General features: G+C 40.3%; 1 protein-coding gene across 3 annotated transcripts in view; it reads left to right on the top strand.

Annotated features, from left to right (window-relative positions):
* Positions 1 to 14691, top strand: part of snx27a (sorting nexin 27a) — a 48062-nt gene that overhangs the window by 14287 nt on the left and 19084 nt on the right. The window contains exons 1-5 of one of the 3 annotated variants that reach the window (XM_061897425.1): positions 1598 to 2060; positions 10277 to 10502; positions 12384 to 12576; positions 12718 to 12782; positions 13030 to 13134. In XM_061897425.1, coding sequence (XP_061753409.1) covers positions 1747 to 2060; positions 10277 to 10502; positions 12384 to 12576; positions 12718 to 12782; positions 13030 to 13134 — 903 coding nt within the window. In that variant the 5' untranslated portion in view covers positions 1598 to 1746. Of the gene's footprint in view, positions 1 to 1597; positions 2061 to 10276; positions 10503 to 12383; positions 12577 to 12717; positions 12783 to 13029; positions 13135 to 14691 lie in introns of those variants that run through there. The other 2 variants (XM_061897426.1, XM_061897427.1) reach the window with 2 other exon arrangements.

Genomic DNA, 14691 nt, shown 5'->3' with positions numbered 1-14691 from the left:
GAGGAAAAAACTAAAACATAGACAAACTGTCAGGGGAAAGCCTGACAGGCGTTGGGTTCAAGAACCTTACCATGAATTGATTAACATGGACTCCGACTTAAACAAGTTGAAAAACTTATTCGGGTGTTACCATTTAGTGGTCAATTGTACGGAATATGTACTGAACTGTGCAATCTACTAATAAAAGTATCAATCAATCAATCAATGATTATTGTTCCAAACAGAGGAGTCACTTGTTTTTAAAGAGAGGGGATACGCCCAGTAGATGCACTAATATCAATAACTAATGAGTAAAGACATATTATCATGATCATTATTATCCAATAAGGTTAATTATGCATGAATCAGCTGATCTCTACATAAACATGTCGTGTTTATAATCATACTTACGTAAATATGATATTTAAATTTACATTCCAGCTACTTTATATTTGTTGGCACTATTTGCTTACTAATTTAGAGATTCAAGGATATTGAGTGTATATATGTGAAGCATGACGTTAAGTTCAGGGTGGGGCGGGGGTCCTAAAAGAATCTTATGATAGTAAGCAAATAAATAAGTAATATTAAAGACGAAAATGAGGCCATAAACAAAATCTTGGTTATGGCCAACATGATGCCTGGGGCCAATTCCATCGCACGCTTTGAAAAAAGACAAGTGCACGTTAGATGAACTGGAAGATATTAAAATGCCCCGAAGCTGCACTAGTGTGTGCCAGCCAGTGGCGACAGACTGGTGACCTGACCCAATAAAAACACTCTATTCTACTCTATTCTGTTCTATTCTTATCTGTTTTATTCTATCCAACCCATTATCACAATAGCTGGTGTGATTTGTATTTAAGAGCTATTAAATGACAACAACAAGCACCAAGGTGTGGGCATGACGGCCATAACCCGCATTGTAGTATTATTGGTATTTATTGTTTTATTGCTTAAAAATATACACAGTGGTGTCCAAAGTGTGGCCAGGGGGCCATTTGGAGCTAGCAGCTTGTTTTTTAATGGCCCGCGACACCTTCTAAAGACAATACAAACAGGTGTTCGATTAGGAAACCAAAATACAAACCCCGTTTCCATATGAGTTGGGAAATTCTGTTAGATGTAAATATAAACTGAATAAAATGATTTGCATATCATTTTCATTCCATATTCAGTTGAATATGCTACAAAGACAACATATTTGATGTTCAAACTGATAAACATTTTTTTTTGCAAATAATCTAACTTTAGAATTTGATGCCAGCAACACGTGACAAAGATGTTGGGAAAAGTGGCAATAAATTCTTCAGAGTGTACAACGCCTTCTGCCCGATTGTAGCTGAGAAGCGCCCCCTGCGACCCCAAAGGGATGGATGTATTACAGTAACCCCTAGTGGTTAAACGACGCATAAGCGTAGACGTCAGTTTTAAGTGGGAACGTTTGTTTTGTTAAATAAAAAAGTAAAAATGCCAGTTTTCCGGACACTCGATAGCAATAACACGAATGCTTTATTATACTTGGTGTACTTCGTCCATAGTTGGCGAAATAGTTCAACCGCGGTGGCTCTTGTTGTGACGCCCCCAAGGATGTCACGTTTTCCCGGCCGCGTCTCCTGACGCTCCCGATGGGCGGGGCATCGTCAGCGGCGTCGCGGTGTGGAGGACCTGTAGTAACATCGCAGCCACGGACACGGAGTGTTGTTTCCAATTAGTCCCGAGACAGCAGCACCGACCGGAGGGCAGCAGCAGGGGCTTGTGGATAAGATGGCGGATGTAGAGAGCGATGATACGCGGTCGGCTCTCCCTTCGGCATCCCATAACGGCCCCGCGGTCGCCGGGTCTCCGGGCACCGAGGGCCTCAGCAGCCCGACGACGGTGACGTCCGGTCCGCGGATGGTGCGGATAGTCAAGTCCGAGTCCGGCTACGGTTTCAATGTCCGCGGCCAGGTTAGCGAAGGAGGGCAGCTGCGGAGCATCAACGGAGAGCTGTACGCTCCTCTCCAGCATGTCAGCGCCGTCCTGCCCGGCGGGGCTGCGGACAGAGCGGGCATAGCAAAGGGTGACCGGATCCTGGAGGTGTAAGTCGGCTATTTTCTCACCTAACACCCGCTAGTTAGCTCGCAACGCTAGCATAAACTGTTGCTTCAATTCCAAGCATGTGTTTATTAGACAATTGTCAATGGCGTTATAGCATATATTCACTTATCCCAACCAACGGATATAAATAAACATTGTGGGTACATTTTAGCGTTTCGCAGCTTATATAAGTTGACGACAGGCTTTGCATGTTGATTAGCTGAAGCCGCTTGGCTAGCCAGGTAGCTAACGTCACGTCGCGCCAACCCCATTGTTTATTCCGCCCCAATTATTGCGAGGACGAGATTTAAACGTGTTTGTATTTTGTTCATGTTAATATTTAAGACAACGGACACCAGTGTTGTCTTGGTCAATTCAGCCGTCGTGGTCGTGTGAGGGCGAGCAGTTGTGTTCTGTCAATTACCGCCTGACAGATTAGCTAAACACTGATATTCTCTGACCTTTTGGGGCCTTACTCCCCAATTCTTATCTTGAACTTCCATCCATTTATCCATTGTTCTACCGCTTATTCCCTTTGGGGCGGCGGGGGGCGCTGGTGCCTATCTCAGCTACGATCGGGCAGAAGGCGGGCTACACCCTGGACAAGTCGCCATCTTATTTCAGGGCCAACACAGACAACATTCACACACTAGGGCCAATTTAGTGTTGCCAATCAACCTATCCCCAGGTGCATGTCTTTGGAAGTGGGAGGAAGCCGGAGTACCCAGAGGGAACCCACGCAGTCACGGGGAAAACATGGACACAGAAAGATCCCGAGCGCAGGATCGAACCCAGGACCTTCGTATTGTGAGACAGACGAACTAACCCCTAAATCGTAAATAATTGTTAGAAAAAGTCAGCTAACAATTGAGTCAGGGGAGTCGCACTATTCCGCCGATACAACACTCTAAAAAACATCTCGACATCTCCATACATGTTTTACATACACACTGTAAGTTTATACGTACTGTAATAACAGGCACATTCAGAATCCCACGTAATGTCCTTATGTAAATAACACATTTTTGTATTATGTTTTCCAAATCATAAATAATTGTTAGAAAAAGTCAGCTAACAATTGAGTCAGGGGAGTCGCACTATTCCGCCTATACAAACCTCTAAAAAACATCTCGACACCTCCATACATGTTTTAAAAATACACACTGTAAGTTTATACGTACTGTAATAACAGGCACATTCAGAATCCCATGTAATGTCCTTATGTAAACAACACATTTTTGTATTATTTTGTATTCCAAATCGTAAATAATCGTTAGAAAAAGTCAGCTAACAATTGAGTCAGGGGAGTTGCTAAATTCCGCCTATACAACACTGCAAAAAACATCTCAACACCTCTATACATGTTTTACTTACAATTACACACTGTAAGTTTATACGTACTGTAGTAGCAGGCACATTCAGAATAGCATGTAATGTCCTTATGTAAACAGCAACACGTTTTTGTATCATTATTTTGTATTCTAAATTGTAAATAATGTTTAGAAAAAGTCAGCTAACAATCGAGTCAGGGGTCTCGCTCTATTTTGTATTCCATCCATTTCCTACCGCTTGTCCCGTTCAGGACAAGAAAGGCACCCTGGTTTGTCGCCACCTCATCACAGGGCCAACACAGATAGACAGACAACATTCACACTCTCATTCACACACTATGGCCAATTTAGTGTTGCCAATCAACCTATCCCCAGGTGCATGTCTTTGGAGGTGGGAGGAAGCCGGAGTACCCGGAGGGAACCCACGCAGTCACGGGGAGGACATGCAAACTCCACACAGAAAGATCCCGAGCCCGGGATTGAACCCCAGACTACTCAGTACCTTCGTATTGTGAGGCAGACGCACTAACCCCTCTTCCACTGTGGAGCCCCTTATCTTGAACTTGAATGTGGAATTATAAACATATTGTTTTCATTAGCTACACCTGCTCGTCTGACATTTACTACCAGTGCTATGTAAAGATTGCACTGCACTGTTGTGGAATGTTGCCTGTCATTCACAATCCTTATGTTAACAAGAACACGTTTTTTGTATTATTTTATATTCTAAATCGTAAATAATCGTTACAAAAAATCAGCTAACAAATGAGTCAGGGGAGTCACACTATTCCGCCGATACAACACTCTAAAAAAACATCTCGACACCTCCATACATGTTTTACATACACACTGTAAGTTTAAACATACTGTACTAACAGGCACATTCAGAATCCCATGTAATGTCCTTATGTAAACAAACACAGGTTTTTGTATCATTTTTTTTGTATTCTAAATTGTAAATAATCTTTAGAAAAAGTCAGCTAACAATTGAGTCAGGGGTCTCGCTCTATTTTGTATTCCATCCATTTTCTACCACTTGTCCCGTTCGGGACAAGAAAGGCACCCTGGTTAGTCGTCGCCTCATCACAGGGCTAACACAGATACTTACAACATTCACACTCACATTCACACACCAGGGCCAATTTAGTGTTGCCAATCAACCTATCCCCAGGTGCATGTCTTTGGAAGTGGGAGGAAGCCGGAGTACCCGGAGGGAACCCACGCATTCACGGGGAGGACATGCAAACTCCACACAGAAAGATCCCGAGCCCGGGATTGAACCCCTGACTACTCAGGACCTTCGTATTGTGAGGCAGACGCACTAACCCCTCTTCCACCGCGGAGCCCCTTATCTTGAACTTGAATGTTGAATTATAAACATATTGTTTTCATTAGCTACACCTGCTCGTCTGACATTTACTAACAGTGCTATGTAAAGAATGCACTGCACTGTTGTGGAATGTTGCCTATCATTCACAATCCTTAAGTAAACAAGAACACGTTTTTTGTATTATTATTTTGTATTCTAAATCGTAAATAATCGTTAGGAAAAGTCGGCTAACAATTGAGTCAGGGGAGTCGCACTATTCCGCCGATACAACACTCTAAAAAACATCTCGACACCTCCATACATGTTTTACATACACACTGTAAGTTTATACGTACTGTAATAACAGGCACATTCAGAATCCCATGTAATATCCGTATGTTAACAACACATTTTTGTATTATTTTGTATTCCAAATCGTAAATAATCGTTAGAAAAAGTCAGCTAACAATTGAGTCAGGGGAGTTGCTAAATTCCACCTATACAACACTGCAAAAAACATCTCAACACCTCCATACATGTTTTACTTACAATTACACACTGTAAGTTTATACGTACTGTAGTAGCAGGCACATTCAGAATAGCATGTAATGTCCTTATGTAAACAACAACACGTTTTTGTATTATTTTGTATTCTAAATTGTAAATAATCATTACAAAAAGTCAGCTAACAATTGAGTCAGGGGTCTCGCTCTATTCCGGCTATACAACACTCTAAAAAACATCTTGACACCTCCATACATGTTTAACGTACATACTTTAAGTTTATATGTACTGTAGGCTCAGGCACATTCAGAATAGCATGTAATGTCCCTATGTAAACAAGAACACGTTTTTGTATTATTTTGTATTCCATCCATTTTCTACCACTCGTTGTCCTGTTTGGGACAAGGAAGGCGGTGTACACGCTGGTTAATCGCCACCTCATCACAGGGCCTACACAGACAGACAGACAACATTCACACTCACATTCACACACTATGGCCAATTTAGTGTTGCCAATCAACCTATCCCCAGGTGCATGTCTTTGGAGGTGGGAGGAAGCCGGAGTACCCGGAGGGAACCCACACATTCATGGGGAGGACATGCAAACTCCAAACAGAAAGATCCCAAGCCCGGGATTGAACCCCAGACTACTCAGGACCTTCGTATTGTGAGGCAGACGCACTAACCCCTCTCACACCGTGAAGCCCCTTATCCTGAACTTGAATGTTGAATTATAAACATATTGTTTTCATTAGCTACACCTGCTCGTCTGACATTTACTACCAGTACTATGTAAAGAATGCACTGCACGGGTGTGGAATGTTGCCTGTCATTCACAATCCTTATGTAAACAAGAACACGTTTTTTGTATTATTATTTTCTATTCTAAATCGTCTGTGATGAGGTGGCGACTTGTCCAGGGTGTACGCCGCCTTCCGCCCAAATGATGCTGCGATAGGCACCAGCGCCCCCCAGGAGCCCAAAGGGAATAAGCGGTAGAAAATTGATGGATGGATTATAAATCGTAAATAATCGTTAAAATAATGTTTTAAATACGCACTGTAAGTTTATACGTACTGTAGTGATGGGCACATTCAGAATACCATGTAATATCCTTATATAAACAACACAATTTTGTATTATTTTGTATTCTAAATCGTAAATAATCGTTAGGAAAAGTCAGCTAACATTTGAGTCAGGGGAGTCGCTCTATTCCGCCGATACAACACTCTAAAAACATCTCGACACCTCCATACATGTTTTACATACACACTGTAAGTTTATACGTACTGTAATAACAGGCACATTCAGAATAGCATGTAATGTCCTTATGTAAACAACACATTTTTGTATTATTTTGTGTTCTAAATCATAAATAATCGTTAGAAAAAGTCAGCTAACAATTGAGTCATTGGATTTGCTAAATTCCGCCTATACAACACTGCAAAAAACATCTCAACACCTCTATACATGTTTTACTTACAATTACACACTGTATGTAAGTTTATACGTACTGTAGTAGCAGGCACATTCAGAATAGCATGTAATGTCCTTATGTAAACAACAACACGTTTTTGTATTATTATTTTGTATTCTAAATTGTAAATAATCGTTAGAAAAAGTCAGCTAACAATTGAGTCAGGGGAGTCGCTCTTTTCCGCCGATACAACACTCTAAAAAACATCTTGACACCTCCATACATGTTTAACGTACACACTTTAAGTTTATATGTACTGTAGGCTCAGGCACATTCAGAATAGCATGTAATGTCCCTATGTAAACAAGAACACGTTTTTGTATTATTTTGTATTCCATCCATTTTCTACCACTTGTCCCGTTCGGGACAAGGAAGGCGGCGTACACCCTGGTTAGTCGCCACCTCATCACAGGGCCTACACAGACAGACAACATTCACACTCACATTCACACACTACGGCCAATTTAGTGTTGCCAATCAAACTATCCCTAAGTGCATGTCTTTGGAGGTGGGAGTAAACCAGAGTACCCGGAGGGAACCCACGCAGTCACAGAGAGAACATGCAAACTCCACATAGAAAGATCCCGAGCGCAGGAAGATGCACTAACCCCTAAATCGTAAATATTTGTTAGAAAAAGTCAGCTAACAATTGAGTCAGGGGAGTTCCACTATTCTGCCTATACAACACTCTAAAAAACATCTCGACACCTCCATACATATTTTACATACACACTGTAAGTTTATACGTACTGTAATTCCAGGATAACATGTAATGTCCTCATGTAAACAACACATTTTTGTATTATTTTGTATTGTAAATCGTAAATAATAGTTAGAAAAAGTCAGCTAACAATTGAGTCAGGGGAGTCCCTCTATTCCGTCTACACCAGTGGTCCCCAACCACCGGGCTCGATTGGTACCGGGCCGCAGAAGAATTTTTTATAAAAAAAATGTTTATTTTTTATTAAATCAACATAAAAAACACAAGATACACTTACAATCAATGTACCAACCCCAAAAAACCTCCCTTTTTCATGTAAAAAAAACCCCAAAATACATTTTAAGCATACGGCGGCACATTAAAATAATCCCCTCTGTTTCCCCCCCAAAATGGATTAACTCGCTGGAATATAAAGACAATATAACATACATCCATAAACATAGATGCATATGCAAAAGTGCTAAATATTTGTCTGTACAGTAATCTTTTTATTTATATCAGCACCTTATTGCTTTTTTATCCTGCACTACGATGAGCTAATGCAACAAAATGTTGTTCTTATCTGTACGTAAAGTTCAAATTTGAATGACAATAAAAAGGAAGTCAAAGTGTAAGTCATTAATTTGATAAACTCATCACGTTTGCTTTTTCCTTCAACAACACTGACTACAACTCATGCCGACTTCATGAGAGACAACAAACATTGTAAAACAATCACTTACTGTACAATCTTTGCTCTTACTGGGATGCCGTCTGATGAGATGTTTACTTGTTTATATGAAGAAATAATCATAATCCTCGCCAAGGGTTAAAAAATGGGTGGGTACGAGTGTCTTTTTGTGTCTTTATCGTCATCTCCAGGGCCAAGTTGAATGTAAAAGTTGACCAACATTGGTTTATGGCTATAACGTTCTTCTATCCAAGTGAGAGGCATGATTTCTGATCTAAAATTAACTTTTACCTATTCAAGAGGCAAGAGTGCCGCTCCCCAGCTCATGATGTCAATATAGCAACATAAGACCTGTCTGTGATCAGTGCCCCGCTAAAAAGAGGTCCTTAATGTTAGTGCTTGTATTAACAGTATTGCTAATGCTTGGTTGATATTCAGGTCATGAAATGTAAATAGAGTATTGTTAGCGTTTTTTGGATGGTTATTTAGAGGGCTTTGTGGGCGGACAAGAGGAGCTCCCATTGACTCCATTGTTAGCTCATTTTTGCTATTGTATATTCACAATTTAAAATGCGTGAAAAAAGAAAAATATACATGTTCTGGTCTTACATATTGTGCAAGAAAAAAAATCCCAAAAAAGTGCAGGTCCCTTTTAGTTCCCTTTCGTTTTCTGTTTTGCACTAAGTTGTGTACACAAAATCATGTACATTTCCATATAACATGTACATATAAACTGGATTGTGCAAGGTGTGTACAGTGTTGTAGCCAGTAAGTTCATACTATAATCTTGGCTTTTCTGAATGAATGAGGGTTTCCGCGGGTCATTAAAAAGCATCAAAAGTAATTAAATGGATTTTGTGAAAACTAAGGCATTAAATGGCCTGAAATGCATTAAATATGTGCGGTTGGGAGAGTGGCCGAGCCAGCAACCTGAGGGTTCCTGGTTAAATCCCCAGCTTCTACCACCCTAGTCACGTCCATCGTGTCCTTGAGCTAGACACTTCACCCTTGCTCCTGATGGGTTGTGGTTAGCGCCTTGCATGGCAGCTCCCACCATGTGTATGTGAATGTGGAAATACTCTCAAAGCGCTTTGAGTACCTTGAAGGTAGAAAAGCGCTGTACAAGTATAACCCATTTCATCATTTTTACCATAATGGTAAAAAATACTACACTAATGAAACATATGGTTATTGCACTGAAAAGGTTTATTTCCAATGTTATTATATTATGATTACAATAGTGCTTAATTTTGCCGAACTTCATGTACACTTTTCAACCATTCAAGATGATCATTGTCAAATGCCTAGTTTTTTCTATACAATTATATGCTTTTGACTATATATATAATAATGATTTGCAGTAGGATATGGGCATTAAATTGTTTTAAGTTGCATTAAAAAGGCTTTAAAAAGTATTAAATTTGTATTCTTGACTCCTACAGAAACCCTGTGAATGTGTGTCTTGGTTTACAGCCAACTTGTAAACTTGGAATTACTGAAAAGACAAACATTAGAAAGAGGGGAACTGAAAACAAGACTCTTGTTTCTTTGCAAAGCCATCAAAATACTTGTTTTTTAAAGTCTATTATTGGTCATAGGACAAGGCCCACTTGGCATCATGTGACTGACATTCAGCATTAGAATTCTTCACAAATGAATCAGCTTTTCGTGAAATGTGTTGCAAGGCAGTCAGCATTTTTCTTGGTGTATGTAATATCTTCTTTTAGTTGCCCGTAGATGTGTTCAACAGTTATTGTTTGGGCGTTTAAAAGTGATCACAGTTTATTGACTCATATGTTGCAAAGTTCAAGGTCTGAATACATTTATGTAGCTGGATTGAGTCCGTCGTCTGTGTGATTGTATTTTAAAAGGCAGGAACTGATAACGGCTAGCCAGGCAGTTTTCTGTCTTAGGACAAAATGATTGAATGAAAGCAGTGTGAGGATCAGCATCTATATTCCTACTTCTGAATTTGTCCACCCTTGATAATTCAAATGGGTTGGCTTGTCCACACTGCTCGGCCGTCCCGCTGTTCCTCATAGGAAAATTACTAGAGACACCCGATGCCGCTGCCATCTGGCCTCTTCAAAGCTAACAAAGCAGGTGTATAACACCCGTGAAAAGGGAACAAAGCGAGGCGTACAAGAAAGCATACGGTATTCGTACTGCATTTGTAGCATTAACACAACGTTTGTCCATCATCCAGTAACGGGGTGAGCGTGGAGGGCGCCACCCACAAACAAGTGGTGGATCTGATCCGCGCCGGTGAGAAGGAGCTGGTCCTGGCGGTGCTCTCGGTGCCGCCGCAGGAGGTCGACGGTCTGGAGGGAGGCGAGGACATCCAGCCCAACTACGACTACAGCGACAAGCAGGCCGTGCCCATCTCCATCCCCACGTACAAACATGTAGAGCAGCACTCGGAGAGGTTTGTGGTGAGTGCCGGTTTCAGTACAGCTTCAACTAAAGTGAAATTTAATGCCTCTGACTCCTGTATTATGTAAAGCCACAGTTTGATTTGAAAAAAAAAAATGTTGATTTATATTCTGTTGCTTTGGTTAATCATCTAGTGAGTGTCACTAAAAAAGAAAAAAACTGGAGCCTTGATATGCAAAAAATAAATTACCTACCTTGATCAAACTAATCGATAGATTACGCAATTACTAAAATAATCGATAGCTATAGCAGGGTTTTCTCCATATCGCCCACATATCTGTGGTGGGGGGTACAATATGATGTCATCATATGATTTGATTATACATTTTTTTTTAAATGCAAATTTTTTTTTGACGTATTCATTTTCAACAAATATGTGTTATCGTAATTTAGTATTACCATCTATTTTTTTTCTTTTCTTTTATCATTTTGCTCTATTTTTCAATTGTTGCCGCTTTACTTTGAGAATTTTTCAAAATTTTAGAAACTTCTCCAGTCATTTTAGTGACTTTTTCATTATTAAAAATGACTATCAACAAATGTAGCATATTTTTCTGGTATTTTTGGAGACTGTACTTGTGTCGCTCTATGTCCGTGATGAACAGCAACAGCTGCAGCGAGCCTCTCTGACGTCACACTTGCTTTGTGTTGCTACTCCAACTGCACATTCTCTCCTTGAAAACCGCCTGTGTCCTCTTAATATTTACACATTTCACATTTGGTAGATCGCTGTCTGCGGGTGTATCTCAGATATATTAAATTACGACCGCCATCGCAGACATGCTGCCTCTGCTGCAGACAATCGAGTGCTTATGTCATCACAACATCCGGTTTTAGCAGTGCTGTTTCAGTGATCAAAGTCTTTTTTGGCAACCGCATATTCGGTGCATCACTAATCAATATTGCACAGATTATAGGCTGTATAAATCCATTCATACAATACATTTCTTTTATTAGTATTCACGTAAAAAAAACCTCGTTTAGGTGGGGAGGCTTTTATTTTGGTGTGGTGGGCCGCCACAACCAATTACATTTAGAGGAAACCCCGTGTAGCCCTATTATTAGGCAAAATTAACCTTTTGTAATTTATTTTAGGGAAAACATCAGTAGAAGAGGACGCAAAATTGAATACTAACGGCTTACATTTTTTTCTCTCGTTTTTAAGCGACAGCATTTGCTATTGTTCCTCAGTTTTTCCGCACATTCTGGCTCAGTCTTTCTCCCCTAGAGGGTACCTCCTTTTTTCAGGATTACATTTAACCTGAGTCTTTCAAATGTTTTCAATCCAAACTGACCGAAACCTTTCTTCTTCAAAGTAAAAAAATTTTTACGCCACTCTTTTGGTCTCCCATTTTGTCCAAGTGAATTTGATGGGAGAGGTCCATATTTTCCTGGTTTTTCCATTATTTGGAAATGTGTGCAAGCTGAACTCTTCTTTAGTTGTATTGTTACAACCTGCAACGATGCTTCTAGCAGACTTTGATAATTCCTCAAAATTCAGCGTGAACATATCGTAATTTAGGATGAACAAAAACACACACTAAGCAGTATGAAATTGCCTCCAATCTTCTGTAGGTGATTTCAGCAAGCTGATGCAGGCCTGTCTGCATTTTGGAACTAAAATTGTGCTTTCCAAAATGTGCTGAAATTCGTTAGAAAAAATGCCAAAAATCACTACTGTGTCTGTTCTGGGGATAATTTATTACCCGTTTATCATTATGAGATCCAGAACTATGAAATAAGTTTTAATAAAAGGGGCCTTTTAATTGTGCATTTATGTTTTTGCGAATTGGATTGCACGAGGAACAACAGAAAATACCTGGTGAGATGCATTGTAGTCGTCCGTGACCATTCATTTCAGCATGTGTCTTTGCTCGCAGGTATACAACGTGTACATGTCAGGCAGACAGCTGTGCTCCAAACGTTACCGGGAGTTTGCCATCCTCCACCAGAACCTGAAGAGAGAGTTTTCCAACTTCAACTTCCCCAAGCTCCCCGGAAAGTGGCCTTTCTCCCTGTCCGAGCAGCAGCTGGACGCTCGGCGCAGAGGCCTGGAGGAATACATTGAGCGAGGTAAACGCAGCGCTCCAAGAAACAGTAGCGTTAGCTTCGCACCGTAAATCTCAACAAGGAGGACACACACGCACGGTGACCTTTTAGCTAACTTTTGTCGATTGGATTAACGTTGACCTCGTCCCTTTGTGTGCATTGTAGTGTGTTCTGTGCGGGTGATCGGGGAAAGCGACATAATGCAGGAGTTTCTCTCGGAATCAGATGAGGTACGCATTTAAACTCATACCCATGCCTGAGAGATACACTGGAATTAGTATTAATTGCTCCACCATACAAGTGTTTAAATAGATCACAGCACTATTAAGAGGCTCTAATGCAAGGATTAACACTTCTCACCAGCCTTATTATCGCTTGTTTGTTTTGATCATTCAGCATGTCTCCTTCTTAATACACTCTTAAGAGGAATTCCGGTATTCAAGCCACACTCTCACAATGTAACGACTTACTGTGCAGAACTACAACGGCGTGACGGATATGGAGCTACGGGTCGCGCTGTCAGACAAAACCACTATCTCTGTCAGAGTGCGAAAGAACAGCACCACGGACCAAGTTTATCAGGTCAGGCTGTTTGCTCGCTTCCTGTGCATGCATCATATAACACATAATGTATATACTGTACACTATCTCACAAATGTGTCTACACAAGTCACGTTTCTGCCAAAATTCAGAATTCTCAAGTTCAGTTCAGGTCACCTGAGGAATTGGAATTACCTGAAGTTGAAATACATTCCTTACAATTAAAATGAATTCCTTTTAGCCAAGTAACAGGGAAGAATTGCCTAAATTTTGAATACTTGAGTAAAGTATGGAATTCTGGGAAATAACATATTTTTCCACCATTTGTTATATTTTGAAAGCTATAATTATAATGTTTTGTAAAAAGATGCTTCTATTCAAAAATGTCAAAACATTTGCTGTAATTAAAATGTGTACATGAGGTTCGATGTAATAGTATTTCTGTAAAAATGTAAAACGGTCATAAATGGGGTATGGATGTAACGATTAGCGGTATTAATGATAAACCCCTGTAAAATTCCTAAAAAGGTTAGTATTACTGTTTCGTAAAGCCGTGATTGATTACGGCACTGTGAAACTGTTCAGTTCCTGGAGAAGCACTTAGTGATCAGCGCAAAAGCAAGGTATCAGCACACACATTAAACAAGACGATGATAATAATGTCTTTGGAAGTGGGAGGAAGCCGGAGTACCCGGAGGGAACCCACGCATTCACGGGGAGTACATGCAAACTCCACACAGAAAGATCCTCAGCCTGGAATTGAACCCAGGACTGCAGGACCTTCGTATTGTGAGGCAGACGCACTAACCCCTCTTCCACCGTGAAGCCTACCCACTTCCAAAGACATGCACCTGGGGATAGGTTGATTGGCAACACTAAATTGGCACTAGTGTGTGAATGTGAGTGTGAATGTTGTCTGTCTGTCTGTGTTGGCCCTGCGATGAGGTGACGACTTGTCCAGGGTGTACCCCGCCTTCCACCCGATTGTAGCTGAGATAGGCGCCAGCGCCCCCCGTGACCCCGAAAGGGAATAAGCGGTAGAAAATGGATGGATGGATGGATGATAATAATGATACATAACCAAATTACATGACATTTTCATAGCGTTACATCCATTTAGAGTATACTGTAAAACATGGTTCAGGAATCTGGACACCAAAATCTTTTTAAATTTGAAAAAAATTATAGAATTGGTTTTTGTACTTCCTTCAGTTTGCATTTTTGTCATACTTAATTAAAATCCCTGCAATTTCATTTGAGTTTGGGAGACATTCTAACTCAGTACGGAATTTTGCACAAGCCTGATTTCAGCAAACATTTTGTCATGTCTTCTCAAAAGACAAACAATACTAATAAAGAAACTTGGATATGCTTAAAAGCAACGGTACTTAACTTTTTTACTACAGAGTAGCCCAGGGCCCACTCAAATATTAACACTGAATTAATCTTACTCTTTAATGGTATTCAATAATCATATCTAATTTACTCAGAATTTAACAGGATAAACATTGTCAAATTATATGAAATGTATTAATTACACAAGATTATTATAAAGGCTTAGGTCAGGCTGATTACAAAATAAATGTCAAATCAAATATA

The sequence above is a fragment of the Nerophis ophidion genome, linkage group LG04 (assembly GCF_033978795.1).
Source record: "Nerophis ophidion isolate RoL-2023_Sa linkage group LG04, RoL_Noph_v1.0, whole genome shotgun sequence".
In the NCBI taxonomy this organism is placed as follows: Eukaryota; Metazoa; Chordata; class Actinopteri; order Syngnathiformes; family Syngnathidae; genus Nerophis; species Nerophis ophidion.
This window is presented reverse-complemented; position numbering and strand designations above follow the sequence as displayed.